The following is a 17422-nucleotide window of genomic DNA, read 5'->3' on the forward strand; positions in this document are numbered from 1 at the left end:
ATATGTTTTGTGGCCCCTGACTTAAAAAAAAATTGTATATATTTTTAAAAAATATATTATATACTAAATTAACATATTTTGACTGCCTAATAAAAATATTGAACACTTTTATTTGATAATCATTTGAATTTGAATTTAATAAATATAAGAGTAATGTTATATCTACACAATTTTTACAATAATTTTGCAATAATTCTTATGTGGTAAGTTGTTACTAATTCTAATTTAAGTTCAATGTTGACATGTTTTACCTACTAATAACAAGCTAACAACTTATTGCATAAAATTTGTTATGAAATTGTTGTAATCACTTTATTATTCTCATATCAGCATTTTCAATTTGCACTTTATTTTTATTAGTTTATTTTTTTCTTATTCTCTTTGTTAGCATAAAAAGAAATTATAATATTTCATGTATTTGTATTTTTTTTTGTGACGTTGATATATTCAAATTGTCTTTTTATTAAATTTTGTATAATTTAAATTTCTTAGTGACAATTCTAAAAAAAATTTCTAGAGCTGCACTGTTTAACGAACCCATTCGTTTGTTTGGGGCTTTATTGCTTTAATGCTTTATCAGATTATCTACTACAATTCAAATATCATTTTAATTTGATTGGTAGTGGAATTAAAATATGTTAATTAATAGAGACCAATAACGTTACCTACTTTCTCACAGATTTTGTTGTAATTATCTTATTATATGGTAAGTCGGTAAATTGTGAATGGTAAAGAAAAAATTAAGAATCATAGTATAATTATAGCAAAATGTGTGGCATTAATATTATTGGATAGAAACTAAAAGAAAGTTAAGAAAAACACTAGAATCACAATAAAATTTACAATTTTTATCACAATTTGCCATATGACATTGTAAGTGGTGTTAAAAAAAAAAAAAGTAATGTATACTTATGATTCACATTTTCATCATTCACAATTCATCATATAATAAGTTCTGATGAAAATTGTGTAAATAATTATAATGGTTACTATCGGTTAAGTTAAACTTTAAGTTTCACCTTACTCTATTATTGTAATTTTTATTTTTTTTTGAAGTTATATGGGTGGTGGACCTAGTGGTACAGGAAAAATACGCAATCTCCAAGAATCTAATTTGGACTAGAATTAAAAAAGTGCTACTAGTGGGTGCGAATAGTTGAAATGGAAATTTCTTTTGTTTTTTTTTTTTTGGGTAAAAGGTGAAGACCTCGTTCAACTAAAAAGTAGAAGAAGAAGTTGAGGAGTGTGTTTCCTAAGCAAGACAAGCCCATTATATCAAAGTTCAAACGTAAGAAGAACATCAAATCAGAAACGACAAAAAGTTAATCACAGTCCTGGAACATAAATAAATGTAAGCAAAAGCGATTAAGCATCATATTCCTGCCGTACAAATAACTACGTAAAACATATATTATGAGACGATACCGATAGTGTCCAATGCATTTTTGGTTATGACATATGCAAAAATATATTGGTTATGAAATATGCAAATGCAAGAGATATGAAGTGAGTGATGGAAGTTAGATAAGATGGCACTGTTCATCTTGTGAAGCACGCGTCACTGTTCATTGCCAACTGGAACTCCTCTTCTTCTTCTTCTTCTTTTTTTTTTCTTTTTTTATAGAAGATATTGAAATTGCCACTTTTTTTTTTTTTTTGTGTGGATAATCTGCCATGTATTTAATTCAAAACAAAGAAGACACAGGGGAGGCCTCTTCCTTACAAACATCAGCAACTTGATGGTTGTCAGTTGATGGTGAGTGACTAGTGAGGGGTCTCTGACGGTGAGTGAGAGTGACACTTGGGCCCTAAATTGGACCTAATAAAGTTATACAACTTGTTGCTACTTATTTGCAATTAGTGCACCACAATTATTATGGGGGCATTAGATTTTTTTGAGAAACAGAATGGCATTAGATTTAATTTATACACTTCGTCCCATGTGCGTTTGACCAAATTTTGTAAAGTTTATCTCCTTTCTTTGTTTTTTTTATAAATACCCTAATGTCTTCTTATGCATTATTTTATTGACATAATTCCATTTTTCAATGAATAATTTATAAATATACGCCCTACTTGTTCCAATAAATTAAAAATAATAATAATATATAAGCCCTACCCTATATAACATGAAGTGACCGATGAAAGTTGTCATGGTCGGAAAGAATAGTTAAAAAAGGAGAGAAGAGATGTAATGGGACATTATTTTTTTCAAAATTCTTTTTTATTGTTCACAGAGACATTCAGGTATAAAAAGGGTTTGTTTTAATTAGATCAATTAATAAAGTTTTTAATAATTGGTGATTAAAAAAATGTATGAGGTGAAATATGTCCACATTCACGGTCTTGTTAGGGTGTGACAAAATAATCTCTTACTTACCAAATTCAATGCAACTTTAAATTCAATAATTACATTTGCTTTATAAGAGCATTCTCATCAGGTGTTCTATAAATATGTCATTTTTACACACTAAAAAACCTATTTTATTATTGTAACATATCATTTTACAATTCACCACACATCACATCTTCTATTTTCTCAATTCTATATATTAAAATAATATATTAAACTATTAAAATAACATTAAAAAAACCATCAATATAAAAAAAATACAAAATAAAAACCTACCACCATACACAAACACAAGCACAAGCACAAAATTGTAACAAACCCACCACCATATACAACCCACAAGTACATCCCACCACCACCACCCACAAGTACATCCCACCACCACCACCCAATACTACTTAAAAAAAATCCCCAAAATCAACACAAAACTCTAAAAAAAATGAAGAGATGAATTGACTCCATTTATACAACTCATATCACATGGAATCAACCCAACTCCACAACCACCTACAATCACATGGAATACACAACTTAAAAAAAAAAAAAATAAAATAAAATAAATAAAACCACCCAAACTCATATGCGATCTCCACCAGTCGACCTCATCGGTGAGGTCGAACTCCACGGCAACGGTCAATCTCAGTGGCAACAACCTAGGCGGAGAAAAATTCATATCTCTCTCTCTTCTTCTCCCATGTCCCAACTATCTACTTAAAAATAAACAAAAACACACACATATAAAAATGAAAATTAATAAATTAATTTTTGTAATAAATGAAAGAGTAACCTTAAGAGAGACAAATAGAAGGTTTTTGTGTGTGTGTGTGTGTGTGTGTGTTGCTGAATAACAAATAGAAGGTTTTAAACTAACAAGTAATAACCTTCGCATCATAAAATGCGGCCTCAAATCAATTGTAACATGAATATAAGGTTTCTTATTTTCAAGATTAATCACAAGGTCACTATCTTATTGAGAAATTTACAAATTGATAGATAATATGGAAGGTAGTAGTGATTTATCAACCCTTTAGTGTGGATACATTTATTCCCCTGTTATGTTTACGACACATGATCTCCTATCAACTGTAATTAGCGACAAAGTAAAATTTAGATTTAGGCAAGATAAAATTTATAACTAAAATACATGTCTCCATACATCTGCAGACACACGTAGATACACATATTGTACACAATCACTATTACACACACATCTTATATGATTTGTAAAATGTACAAAGCACTCATGTGAATACTTAAGACCAATATGGACAATAAAATTTCACTTATGTGAATAGTAACTAGTATTTTAATGTTGGAAGATCCATAAAAGTATATAATATCCATTATATTGTGTTTTTTTTTTATAAGTAGATCATATAGTATAAAATTATATTGCGTTTATTTGTTAGTTAGTTTTTTAATATAAGTCATGTTAATCTTTTTACAGTCAAAATTCCATTTATATTCCTCTTGTGATGGTTTTTAGCAATTAAATACCACGTGTTGATTTAATTTTTAAAACTCATAACATTATCAAATTATAATAATTTTTTACTACATGCTAACCATTTTTGCATCTAAAATTTTTTCAAGTTTAACTTTAAAATAATATCAAATTGTGGAGTTTATTATATAATTATTCAATTTTATGAAAATAATAATAAAAAAAATCATTACATAAAGAATCAAAGCTCTTAACACTGTTGAAAAATTTATATATATATATATATATATATATATATTTTTTCATCTTCAATCAAAACTTTTTTTTGGTCCTATCCATATTTTTCTTTTCTCTCATTAATGAAATCTAACAGGTATGGAGAGGAGGTGGAGGAGATTTCTGATAGGCCTAGGTTGCCCTCTTTTGACCCTCCTGGACTCTACAAAATTTTATGTCAATGTTTTTTTTATTTTTTTTTAAATGTTATGTTCAAAACATTTTTATAGCATTTTTACAACAATTTTTAGGTAATAGATCTAATAACAAAGAGTACAATTATCAGAAAGCGTACGTCATAGGTTAAAACTCTCTCTCTCTCTCTCTCTCTCTATATATATATATATATATATATATATATAATTATAAGTAATAAGTTGTTATTTGCTGTTATTAGTAGGCAAAAAAGTAATTCTAGTGGTAGATTTAAATTAAAAATTTGTAACAACTTACCGCTTGAGATTTATTGTGAAAATGTTGTTAACATTGCAATTTATTTATTTTTTTTTATTTTTTTATACAAGATAGAATTTCTACTCTAACTTAATCTAAAAGTATATGTGTGTGAAGCTCCCTCCTAGAGACTTGAACCCCGGCCCTTGCCACTCACACCCTACAAGCATTTATGTCGGTGTTCTTTCTCCAAAAAAAAAAAAAAAACTTTATGTCAATGTTGATTTAAGACATGTAACAACTCTTTGATGAGCATAAATTCTATGTCATTATCATCTTCAGTGAATGTTGACTTATTTATTATTAATCATTAATCTCTTCCATGAAAGATTTATTAATTAATTTGGAAGCATACTTAATCGAGAAGGTGTTATGTCATGCGAGTAACTCTCTACAGGCAAATGGAAAGGTTGGAATTCAACTAAAATAAATAAAAATGGAAAGGTTGGAAAATGATAGTAACGATAGCCTTGTGGCAACTAGGGAATGCAAAACAATTTGAAAGCTTCACGTAAACACCAACCCCACAAGTGTTTCCGTATCCCTAGTGTTTTTCCATGTATTTTGATTATTTTACATCGTATACAAATCGGATAGGCTCATCCAATTTGGTTTAAGACATCTATAATTTTTACTTAATTATCAAAAAAAGAAAAGAAAAAAGACATCTATAATTTTTAGAATTACTTTATTATGTACACTATTGGACAGTAATATCTAAAATCTTATCAATTTATTATAAAATGAGTTGAGTAGGTTGTCATTATCCCATTTTGACTTCTTCAAAATTTTCAAAATTATTTCCTATAAATTGAAACATCTAAAAACACTTTTAAAAAATCAAATTAGTACTCAAGGAATTTTAAATTGAGGGTAATAAAACACACTTGCTGCAATTGGATAGAGGAATAGTAATAGTATCAAATCATGGCCAAACGGCAAATCCTAAAAGCCAAACACTTGGAGTACTACATTGGGTTAAAAAATAAAAATAAAAAAACGAACTTTGATCAGGCTTAATTGAGGTCCAAACACATCCATTTCTTGATGGAGCATTGAAATGTCAAATTCTATCAATAGATATGACCAAGTTTGGCCTAAATTTGTTTGGACTTTGGGTTGAAATCGTATTGTTTGATTAAAACAAATTTGTTTTTATCTTAAATAATACCAAAAAACTTTCAAATTGGTAATTTATGATTTGCAATCATATTTGAACCAAGTGAGATGTTGCAAAATTAATGAAAAATTGCCCAAACTTTTAGCAAAAAAATTTCTAAGAAAGTTTGACCCTAAAATTGATTGCGGTCATCAAGATCAAATATCATTGGATTGACACAAACCAAGAATCATGGGAAAGATCAATGAAAGAAACTTCAATTTGCAAGTTTTGAGCATGGAACTCTAAGCAAGCTGCTCAAACTCATTAAAATACAAGAACAAGTGTTGACAAAAATTGTTAACCAATGTTTAACAATAATTGTTAAATTATGTTTAAAAAACGTTGTTAAATTATGTTTAACAAACGTTATCAAATTATGTTTAACAAATATTGTCAAATTATGTATAAATCATCAAACATAATTTCACCCATAGGTCTTTTGGCGTATGAGTTTTATTGATGTGAGTAATGCTCATTCAATATAATGTATCTCTTAATTACAATCCCTTATTTCAAGGGAAGACCCTTTTATTCCAACCACGTTGTCTTTGTACATAAGTTTATTTATATTCATGTTTACGAGGATATATGTTTTTATTTATTTGTGACTGCACTTAATTATTTATTTAGGTTGCATACGTACCTTTGGGGAGAACAAGCCAATTTGTAGTTCTTATTTTTGGGATCCTAGATTTGAAGTCTCAAAAATGGTTTTGTCTAACTTTAAATGATGGATCTTTAAGTCAATACTTGGTGTTTAATTAAGTATTGACATAATTTTGTATTTGGGTGAAATAATTGATTTTAGTTTCAAGGATCATGCTTTTATGACAATCGAGCAAATTTCTCTTTCTTTTATTTGCTTATTTGTCGGAGTTTTAATAATATCTTGATTGAAATTCCCAAATTTAATTAAGGGAAAGAAAACTCCTTTGAAGCAACTTAATCATTGTGAACATATTTGGAATTGGAAAATTTCCCCCGCCCAATTTTATGGTCATTTTTTTAAAAAAATTATTAACTCTAATCCTGTTTAAAGAATTAATAATCCCAAAGAATTAGTCAAGATTTATTTGGTAGAGTTAATGCCTCCATTAATTTGATAGTGGAGTCAATGACTCCATTAAAAATTGGTGGATTCAAGGACTCCATTGATGGGATGGAGTCAAGGACTCCATTAATTTAGTAGAGTCAAGGACTCCATTGATGGGGTAGAGTCAAAGACTCCATTAATTTCGTAGAGTCAAGGATTCCATTAAAATGGTAGAGTCAACGACTCCATTAATTTGGTAGAATAAAGGACTCCATTAAAATGATAGAGTCAAAGACTTTTTTAATTGGTAGAGTCAAGGACTCCATTAGAATATACCATTGTTATGAATTCCGTTCCGTTCCGGCCGGAACGGATGGAATTTCTCGTACCGGTATATAATCCGGAATAGGAATACCCTTTGTTCCACCTCGGGTCAAAATCCGGCCAATTCCGAGGCATTTCGGTCATTCCGGTGTGTTTCGGCAAATACCGGCCGAAACTAAAGATTCGGCCGGTATGTGTTTTGGGTTTGCTTCACACTTCACAATTCACAAAGATCAAAGAAAAAGAAGAAAAAAGAAAAGAAGAAGAAAGATAAGATTCACATCAGATCGAAGAAGAAGAAGAAAAAAAATTCAAGTCATGGACAAAGCTCAAGTGCTGCCATTAAAACTCACTTCTTCGTCCTTGTTGCTTTGAGCCACCATACTTCTCTGTTATTGACATTTACTTTGCTGGAGAACACTTGCATGTTGGGCGTGTTGAGCTAGCCTTTGTTTGTGTGAGGAAGAGTTAAGACTTAAGGATGCATTAAATTTAAAAAAAAAAAAAAAAAAAAAGAAGAAGAAGAAGATAAAAAGCGGAGAAGCTTCTGAAATAGAAGAAAGGAGATCAGATGAAGAGGAAATGAAATTGATAAGTGGAAGAATACGTGTGGGCTAATGGAAATGGTAGGAAGCTTCTAGGAAATTTTCAATTTAAAAAACTATTCATAAATACTTAGTTATTTACAACAATGCCACAAGTGAAAAGTTAAAAAATATTTCCATAATTATTTTTATCCACTTCACTGAATTTTTTTTTAAGGTGAAAGTTTATACACTATATTTATTATATTATTTGTAGAAAAATTATAAATAAATATTTTTTTAATCCCACTTTATTTAAGATTTTTTTTTAAAATAAAATAAAATTCATTACTTTATATAATAGTAATAATATCTAGTTTTATATATATATTAGGAACTCCGAAACACCCTGAAATGGTACACCGAAATAGGCCGGTACCGAAATATTTCATTCCACTAGACAAACCGAAACGGGGTCCGAAACGGAATTAATAACATTGGAATATACTAGAGTCAAGGACTCTATCGATGAATTTGATTTGGTAGAGTAAAGGATTCTAGTTGAGAAAATATTGAACTAAAACTGGAAAAAAAATTTATTTGGTAATGTTCAAATAGGATTTACGAGTCAGGGACTCATATCTAAGGACTCGTTTGGTTGAAGGAGTGGAAAAGTGAGAGGATGAAGAATTGTGGGAGGATGGAAAATATTTAATTTTCCCTCTTGTGTGTTCGGTTGGAGAGGTGGAAAAAGTGGAAGGATGGAAAACTCAAGAGGATGGAAAACTCTTTTGTTCGGTTGGAGAGAAAAATGGAAGGATGAAAAATGTAATTTATATAAATTGACTACCCTTGTTACATAATACGTAAGAAATAGATTTATTTGTATTCATTACATAATATAAAATTTATCACATCATATATATAAATTTTTATTATTATAATGTAAAAATTAGATTAGGTCACATTAAAAAAAAACGTTCAGGTCGCGTTGAAAAAAAAGAAGAAGAAGAGAGAAGAGAACGTTCAAGTAACGTTGAAAAAAAAAAAAAAAAAAAGAGAGAACAGATCGTTGAAAAAAAATAGGTGGGAAGAAGGTATCTTTGTAAAAGTGCTACCATAACACTTTTCTCTCCAGATTTTCCTTCCGATTTGGGAGGAAAAAAAATGTGGGTCCAGAGAGAAAACTTTCTCCTCAATTTTCTCTCCTTCCTATTTTCCTTCCCCAAATAAACAGTGGAAAACAATATTTTCCACTCTATTTTCCTTTTTCTATTTTCCATCCTCTCTATTTTCCACCCAAATGGACGGACTCTAAGGATCTGTTCGGTTGGAGGAGTGGAAAAGTGAGAGGATGGAAAATATTTAGTTCTCCCTCTTGTGTGTTCGGTTGGAGGGGTGGAAAAGTGGGAGGGTAGAAAACTTTTTTGTTCGATTAGAGAGAAAAATGGAAGGATGGAAAATGTAATTTATATAAATTAATTATTATACCCTTGTTACATAATAGGTAAGAAATATATTTATTTATACTCATTACATAATATAAAATTTATCACATCATATATATAAATTTATATTATTATTTATATTATTATAATGTAAAAATTAGATTAGATAACATTGGGAAAAAAAATAGTTCAGGTAACATTAAAAAAAAAAAGAGAACATCAAGTAAGGAACGTTGAAAAAAAAAACGTTTAGGTAAGGAACATTGAAAAAAGAAAAAGAAAAAAGAGAGAACGTTGAGGTAAGGAACGTTGAAAAAAATTAGGTGAAAATAGGATATTTTTTGTAAAAATGCTACCATAACACTTTTCTCTCTAGATTGTCCATCTGATTTGGAAAGAAAAAAAATGTAGATTTGGAAAGAAAATTTTCTCTCCAGTTTTCTCTCATTTTTATTTTCATTTTTCAAACGAAAAGTGGAAAACAATATTTTCCACCCTATTTTTCTTTCTCTATTTTTCATCCTTCCTATTTTCCACCCAAACGAACAGACCCTAAAACTTTAGGAACTTCTCATGAAACCCAATCCTATTTGTTTTACCAAATAAAAAATCAGGTTTGAAAAAGAAGAAGAGGTAGAGATTTAAAGAAGAAATTGACTAATAAAATCCTCACTTAATACTGTGTGTTCCTCCTTTACTTGGTGCTCTGTCTCTGCCTGTGTCTTTTTTTTTTTTTTTTTCTCTGTGCGTGCGTGCGTTTTTTTTTTTGCTTGCTAAAGGCCCCTTTAATTTATAGAAGAATTGGAAAACCTTCTTCCCATATGTTTTTTTTTTCTGTTAATTGATCAATTCATGGGCCAAAATTGAAAGGAAAGTGCAGTCCTTTTTGTGGGGCCATTAACTTCTTTCACGTTCATGCCATCGCCAACTTTCAACTTTTCAAATATTTTTGTACCTGGCGTGGCTACCTTTCCAGCCTTTTTCTCTCCTTTTTTTTTTTGGACAATGGTAGACTAAGCTTTCCTTTAGCTCCTTATTTTTCTCATCTTAGTCCGTTCTTATTGGTAATGGCAGACTAGCAAAGTAGGTAGCTTTTCACTCCACGTGTTCAAGGTAGAAATTTAGTTTAGATATATATATATATATATATCACCTTTTTGTAGATGACTATACATTTGGTCTTATCCTAGAATATAGTCCACAAGCCATGGAGTGACACTTTAGTCCGCAAGCTGTGAAGTTAGATTTTTTTTTTTTTATGACGCATTTTTTTAGTTTCAACTTTCAACGAGAAGAAACTTTGATCGAAGCTCGTTTGGGTTGCTACGCTTGCCACCATAAAAAAAATTAGGGTCTATTTAATAATATTGTTCTAATAATATTGTTTAAGTATTATAAAAATAAGTGTGAGTAACAAAGTATTATGAAAATACATATTATGTTGTTTAAATAACAAAAACGACTAGTCAAACAACATTAACAGACGAGCCCTTAATGTTGTAGGATTTCTACCAGTACATCATTTGAGCCAAATTGATATTAGCAAAAGTTTGTCAACTAAGAGCAACCACATTGGTTCTTTCATTTTACACATCCATTTTTACACTAAAAACCTACTTTTTCTATTTTACACATCCACTCTTACAAAACACCTACATCAATTCATCTATTTTATCATCTCTTTTAATTAAATAATCAATTCCCTTAAATTTTTTATCATATCTCTCAACCACCCCCCCATTAATACCCGTGCTCTCTCTCTCCTCCCATTATTTCTGAATAGACACACACACACACTCTCTCTCTCTATACCCATCTCTCTACGCTCAACTCTCTCAATCAGATCCGACCACTCTGGCCTGGTTCCGACACCGCGACCACCTGCCCCACCACTCTGGCCTTGCTCCTGGGCCGCGCGACGGGGTGTCGCAGCCCGTCCATGCTAGTGCGGGAGACAGCCCAGGCTCCGATCAGGCTCTGATCCAATCAAGACCCACGAGCTCTGATCCAGTCAAGTATCACGAGCTCCGATCTAGCTCCGATCCAGCTCCGATCCAGTTAAGCACCACGAGCTCCGATCCAGTCAAGCACCATGAGCTCCGATCCAGTCAAGCAAGACCCACAAGCTCAAATCTCCCTGGCTCCGATCCGGCAAGACCCATGAGCTCCAATTTGTGTATCTCTGTGTTTTTTTTTTTTTTGAGCAAGTGTATCTCTATGTTGAGCAAGCACCGATCTGTGTTTTTTGAGCAAGTGTATCTCTGTGTGCATTTGAGGAAAAAGAAGAAGATGAGCAGTTACTGGCTTTGTTGAGCACGGAGAAGAGAGAGAAAAAAAACGAGCAAACATAAATTAATAAAATAATGGATAAACAAGCTATAGTAACCGTGTAAATATACACGGTTACTGTAGCTTGTGGATGATTTTACACAATTTTGCACATTTTTACACCCACTGATGTGGGTGATTTTTTGCTCAAAATGTGTAAAATTTGTAATTTTTTCTATTTTAGAAGACTTTAGATCAACTGATGTGGTTGCTCTAAGTGTGCAAAAGTGAAAAGATTCATAGGAATTTTAAATCTTTTTGCAAAAGATGAATTTGGTACCATGTGCACAAAGTTGATCCAAACCACACACACAGAGGTGATCCAAAAAGCCAGTACCTTATTAAAATAGAAAAATAAAAGAAATTATCTACAACTTGATGAGTTCATCTCCTCCCAAGGAACGCGCTCGCGCACACACACATATATATACACACACACACATTATTTTTATGTAAGTCTAGACTGTTGGGGGGAGTGTAAAACATTTTATATCATTTCAATGTAATTTTTAGTTGATTAACATTTTCAATCACAATAGATATCATAAGACACTACATTTTTCTAAAAACATAGGGACTGTTTTGGTAGTGTAACTAGAATAACAGTTTTCAGTGTTTAAATAATATTACACGTATTTCAACACATTTTTTCACCAACTCGTATTTTCAAAAAATACAAACAACGTTATTAGAACAACATTACCAAATATCCCCATATTTTACGTCAAAATAAACAACACCTTCGACATCGCAATTTAGGCTGCGTTTGTTTTGGGTGTAAACAAAATTTGAAAAATATTTTCCACCACCAAGGGTATTTGGTTTGGCAAGAAAACTAAGTCAAATGGAATATCATTTCCGTTGATTGTAAAATTAAGCCTCTTCAACCGTAAATTCATTTCCGTTTCTATTTTCACTTCAAACCATTTCTAGACTCAAACACGCAGAGAGAGAGAGAGAGTAGAGAGATCGCGCCCCAACCCGATGAAGCAAAGATTGCCTTCGCCGCGCAATCTAGCCTCTAATCAAACCCAGTCGCCCCCGATCGCGCGATCTCGCCTCCACCTGAGATCACGGGGCCGTGCCTTCGCCTGAGATCGCGCGATCTCGCCGTCGCCTGAAAATCGCGCTATCTCGCCTCTCTCTCTTCCTTCTTCTCTCAACTTGACCGGATTTGATAATTTTTTTTTTTGGGTTTTGTTTATTTTATGTAACTCTGCTGAGAAATAACAATATATATTTGTTTGGATGTTGAGAAAATGTGAGCAATAAGTAAAAAATGTATTTTCTATGATATTTTCAAGAACACAACCAAACACTAAAAAATATTTTCCAAAATATTTTTTAAAATACCACCAAACATTTAAAAATATTTTCTTTTTCGAAAAATATTTTCACCTGAAAATATTTTACACTTGAAAAATATTTTACATTGAACCAACCACGGCCTTAATAGAATATGTTTTGCATCGAAAGGGTCGTAGATTCCAGTGTACTAGCTAAAAGAATGGTAAACTAGGCAACAATTTTCCTAGATATAGCTTTGTACATGGTAGATGTCTAATGCTTTTTTTTTTTTGGGGGGGGGGGGGGGGGGGGGGGGTGTTTCGATAGACTAGGGAACTTTTCTAAAGAATAGCCCTTTGAACTCACCTCTAGCCAGTAAGACTTACAAGCAACTGACCCATGTCTCTAATTCAGTACTTAAGACTAAAACAATTAATTCCCTTATCATGCAATATACGAAACAGATACTTTTTCGAAGCAGATACTTTTTGCCATTAACAATGTGTGTAAAACTTTTGGCATCGTTGACACTCTATTCTTCATTGCCTTGGTCAACCCCATTAGGTTGGTTATCCTCATCAACTCCATCTCCATCCCCATAATGAACCCATGGTAACAATGACTCGAACAAGACAGCTAATGCATTCCGATTTGCAACATCACGGGGAGCACGGCCATTGCCGGGTGGATTGGCATCTTGGATCTCATTCTGTATACCCTCCCTCATCATCCTTGGGTCAACCATGAAATTTTGCAGGTTTTCAGGTGGAATAGTTGGCATTGAATCAGAGAAATCTGAAACCAATAAATGGCCATACCTAGCAACAAGAAAAACATGTCAACCATATTCCCAAATACAACAAACCTAACTAATGTAAGAGAATAAGAACCAGGTCTATCTTAGACTCTAGGCCTAGTGCAAGATCATTTGTTTGATACAAGCCTATGAATTTATTCAGTATTCTGGAATGGATAAATTAGCACACAACTATGCCTACCAAAAATATTACATAGCAAAGAGTAGACTTGTAGTTAAAAAATTGCAATGCAAATAAATTTAGATACTCACTCATTTTTTTCAGAGGAGAATACTTCTTTTCTCACACAAGCCCAATCCTTGGCCTCACTCCTATTAGTTTCCTGTGTTTCAATAACCTGCTTTGCAGCATCCCTGAGCAATTTTTGCAGATCTGGTAGCCTCCAAATGATGTAATTCCTCTCCACATATAAATTAATCAAGTGATCCAACGACGGGATTCCTGCTTCATCTGATCGAAATAAAGCATGCTTTAGTATCTCTGTCCACACCCTATCCTTCAAAGGTACCTTTGCTACAAGTTTCTTCAAGACAGAGGGATAAAGCATCAAAGCCTGCTTCATAAGGTCGTTCGAAGTAGCCTTTGTATTATCCATATGAGAATCTTTTGAGGATTCCTCTTTCTCAAGATAAAACCGGCAAACAGCAAGCGAATATGAGAAATTTGGAAACAACCATAGAGAGTTGTCACTTTTATAGCCCTCAGAGAACTGTTCTAGCCATGCATACTCCTCTGCCCTCAAAGATAAGTAGTCAATGCAGAACATGGCACCCATTGGATCATCTGAATCCAATGACAGCAACAGTTTACAAACTTCCAGAGCAGACCGATGATAGCCACGTCTATCCATATTTCTCATGTGAGTGAAAAGTGCTGAGAATAGTGGTTTGTTGGTTTCATGGCTGAATTTTAATTGGCAATTACCCTGCAAAGGAGTGAACATTGCATCCCACGCACACTCCAAGGCATATAAACTCTTTGCTATAGCATCTGCCGACATTTGATGTTCACCCACAAACTTGAAATATTCCGCCATCGTTATCAGTGAATCTAAGTGATAAGGATGGTGTAACAAAATACTTGCAATACCATTGAGATCATGAATAGCCTTGTCAGTTTCAAATTTTCTCTGAGCTTGACCATAGGACGAGGAATGTACATATCTACATCATGAGAACAAAAGGCAAAATTAGGGTGCATGGAGAAATTAAAACAAATTGCTATGGGGTCAAATGTTACTAAACATTGTGATATTGATCATGTACATCTGCTCATTACTCTAAATCAGGAATGCATTGCAGGAAAAAATATGAAGAAGAAAAGGAGAATTTTGAATTTAAATTAAAATTTAAAGAATTAAACAATGGAATATGAACATGAAGTAGAAAATGAGACTATTAGTCACAACTCATACAAATGAACCCTAACTTTCAATAATTTGATAATTGGGGGAGGGGGGACAACTGAACCCTAACTTTGAGCATCCACCATGTTAAATTACAAGCACTAGGAGAAGGCAAAAATTACTTTTAAGTGTCCATCAAAAGCTGAGAGTAAGTTTAATCTACGTATGAAGATGATAGTACTACACTACTACTTGCATTTTTCCAATTGGTTACAAAAGATTGGTGAAGCAGGAGTATCAGCATATCAATAACTGAAAAAAAAAAAAAAAAAAAAAATTCACAACTATGCAACTAAGGATGATGTTTACAACTTACTGAAAATCAAATAAAATATGATGTTCACAACAACCAACCCCCCCCCCCCCCCTCTTTCCCCCACATCAAAAAGAAGAAGAAGAAGATGATCATGTTTACCTGAAGTAGTGGTATCCATCCCGTGTTTCCAGGAATTCCATGGACACAGAACCATCCCAGCGAGGCCAGTGGTCAGAAGGAGTGACAAGAATAGTCTTTCTATGAGGAAGGATCCCACGACGTCCACCTCGTACCTGTCTAGAACTGCCAGCTTGATGACTTTTCTCAAATGACTTCACCACCTTAGAACCAAATATTCTTCGTAGCTCATTCTCAGCATTCAAATATTTGGAATCCACTTGTAGTACGCATTGTTTAACCAGCTTGCCCCCATCTTTTGCATTTGCAGCTTTGGCTTTTGCAGGGCCACCTTGGTGACCAGAAGAGTTAGGTTCCAAAGATAAAGTTTCTAGAATCGCATCCAAGGGTTTTTCTACTTTATCTGCACTTGAGAGAGAACCCTCCTTGCCTTTCTTCTTTTTCTTTTTCTTGGACTTTTGATTGGATGTTGAAACCACATCAACCTTATTTTCCAATGCGGAAGGTTCTTCCTTAGTACTATTTACCTCCAAGGGTTCATTAACGACCTCTGAATCATCCCCCTGCAACCAAAATGATTATTAAAAATTCAAAACAAATGAAACCCAGATGCTACATAATTCCCTTTCTGCACCCACCAAATTTTTTGAAAAAGGAACAAAAAAGAAATAGACAAGTGTTATTTAGAAAGGGGATGTATTCACTCCGGAAAAAATCAAAAGACAAGGACGAAGCATTAGCATCTAAGACACAAAGTGGTATCTAACTCAAAGAGCTAAAGCCAGCAGACGCAGACGCACACACACACGCATTGCTGGAATATTTGGTTTTTTATGATGCCAATGAGCTTGAGCTCAAATGGCGCTTTCCCCTTCCCCTATCATAATAAAGGATTCAAGAATTGTAGTGGGTGTGTAACTTACCAATCAAAAAAGAACATTTGTACTATTTAAGATACTAAATTGGTATTGAAGTTTTTGCATAAACATGTACATAGGTAAGGAAATACAGATTCCAAATCCAATCTTAACTTAATATAAATAAATAAAAAAGAACACAATTACAATGTACTCTACTCCATGCCTCATATAATTAGCGTACAAATAAGATTGCATGAAAAAACGAATGTGTAATTAAAGTTACAAAATTGAATCGAAAAAGCTCAAAATAAAAAGAAAGGGGGCAACCTGGTACCTGATCAGGGTCATCTTGGTCATCGTCGTTGAGAAGGTCAAAGGGATTGATTGAGGGGCGAGTACCAGACAAGTCAGATTGATTGCCTCTCAGATGGTCTTCTTCTTCATCATCAATTTCTTGTTGTTGTTGTTGCTGTTGTTCTTGTTGTTTCAAAACCTTTTTCAGATATCGAGCCGACATCGTTTTCGTTTTCCTAATTGATTTGAATTATTAGCTTTTTTTTGTTTCAATAAAGAAGCGATGAGTAGAGAAGTGATACCTGAAAATGAAGAAATAAAGGGAATGGCGGTGCGTGGCAGATAGATAGTCGCTAAGCCCTCAGCAACTTCAAGAAACTCAAGAAGAAGAAAGAAAGCGTTGCGAACAGCTAATACTTTGTTTGCTTGCTACAAGGACTTGCCCTTGACCCGCTGCGTTTCGTGCCTACGTCTTAACTTAACCACTGTTTGGTCTCACGACTTGTAGCACTGGTGAAACGAGAGGCGGGTCTAGCTTTGTTTCTTTCCTTGGCCTTGATTTTCAACAAAACGACTTGCATATATCTTATTCATTATCTCAAGGCTACTTTTAAATTTTTTTTTTTTTTTTTCATTATGGGTGGCTAAAGTGTGATGCAGACCTTGAAATTTGGGAGTTTTGAATTTTATCTCTTGAAATGATATTTTGTTTGCATTAACAGGCACCCTGTTCATATTTTTCGTAACGTGTGACATAAATTCACTACATGTGTTTAGTTTCGTGGTGGGCCTTTTTTGTGATTGCAAACTGGGCTACCTTTTGCCCTACTACGGCCCAAAGGTTCTTGGTCAAAGAGTGAGAATCGGCCTAATCGCAACTCGCCTCAAACCGGCTTGTGTTCAAACTAAAACCCCTTTTGGTTGGAACCTTGGTCACTCGCCTATGACAGATAAATTGTTACAAGAAAATTATGGCAAGTAGGTGTAATATAACATCAACAAAATGAAATATGTTTGCT

The 17422-nt window shown here is 33.1% G+C and overlaps 1 protein-coding gene across 1 annotated transcript; it reads right to left on the reverse strand.

Moving 5' to 3' along the window:
* Positions 1 to 12851: 12851 nt before the first annotated feature.
* On the reverse strand, positions 12852 to 16954 carry LOC142641392 (uncharacterized). The gene is made up of 5 exons (XM_075815814.1): positions 16706 to 16954; positions 16444 to 16639; positions 15271 to 15812; positions 13702 to 14613; positions 12852 to 13450 (listed from the first exon to the last, which is right to left on the reverse strand). The coding sequence occupies exons 2-5, from the start codon at positions 16624 to 16626 to the stop codon at positions 13165 to 13167; spliced, it is 1923 nt and encodes a 640-aa protein (XP_075671929.1). The 5' UTR covers positions 16627 to 16639; positions 16706 to 16954; the 3' UTR covers positions 12852 to 13164.
* Positions 16955 to 17422: the final 468 nt, after the last annotated feature.

The sequence above is a fragment of the Castanea sativa genome, chromosome 6, assembly GCF_040712315.1.
Source record: "Castanea sativa cultivar Marrone di Chiusa Pesio chromosome 6, ASM4071231v1".
NCBI classification, from domain to species: domain Eukaryota; kingdom Viridiplantae; phylum Streptophyta; class Magnoliopsida; order Fagales; family Fagaceae; genus Castanea; species Castanea sativa.

Excerpts from the sequence above, each read along its gene's own strand:
- LOC142641392 (XM_075815814.1), bottom strand. The coding sequence starts at position 16,626 with ATGTCGGCTCGATATCTGAAAAAGGTTTTGAAACAACAAGAACAACAG. Across the intron at positions 15,813-16,443 it reads ACCAAGATGACCCTGATCAG|GGGGATGATTCAGAGGTCGT; the intron begins GTACCAGGTTGC and ends TTTTGGTTGCAG. Across the intron at positions 14,614-15,270 it reads GATGGATACCACTACTTCAG|ATATGTACATTCCTCGTCCT; the intron begins GTAAACATGATC and ends CTCATGATGTAG.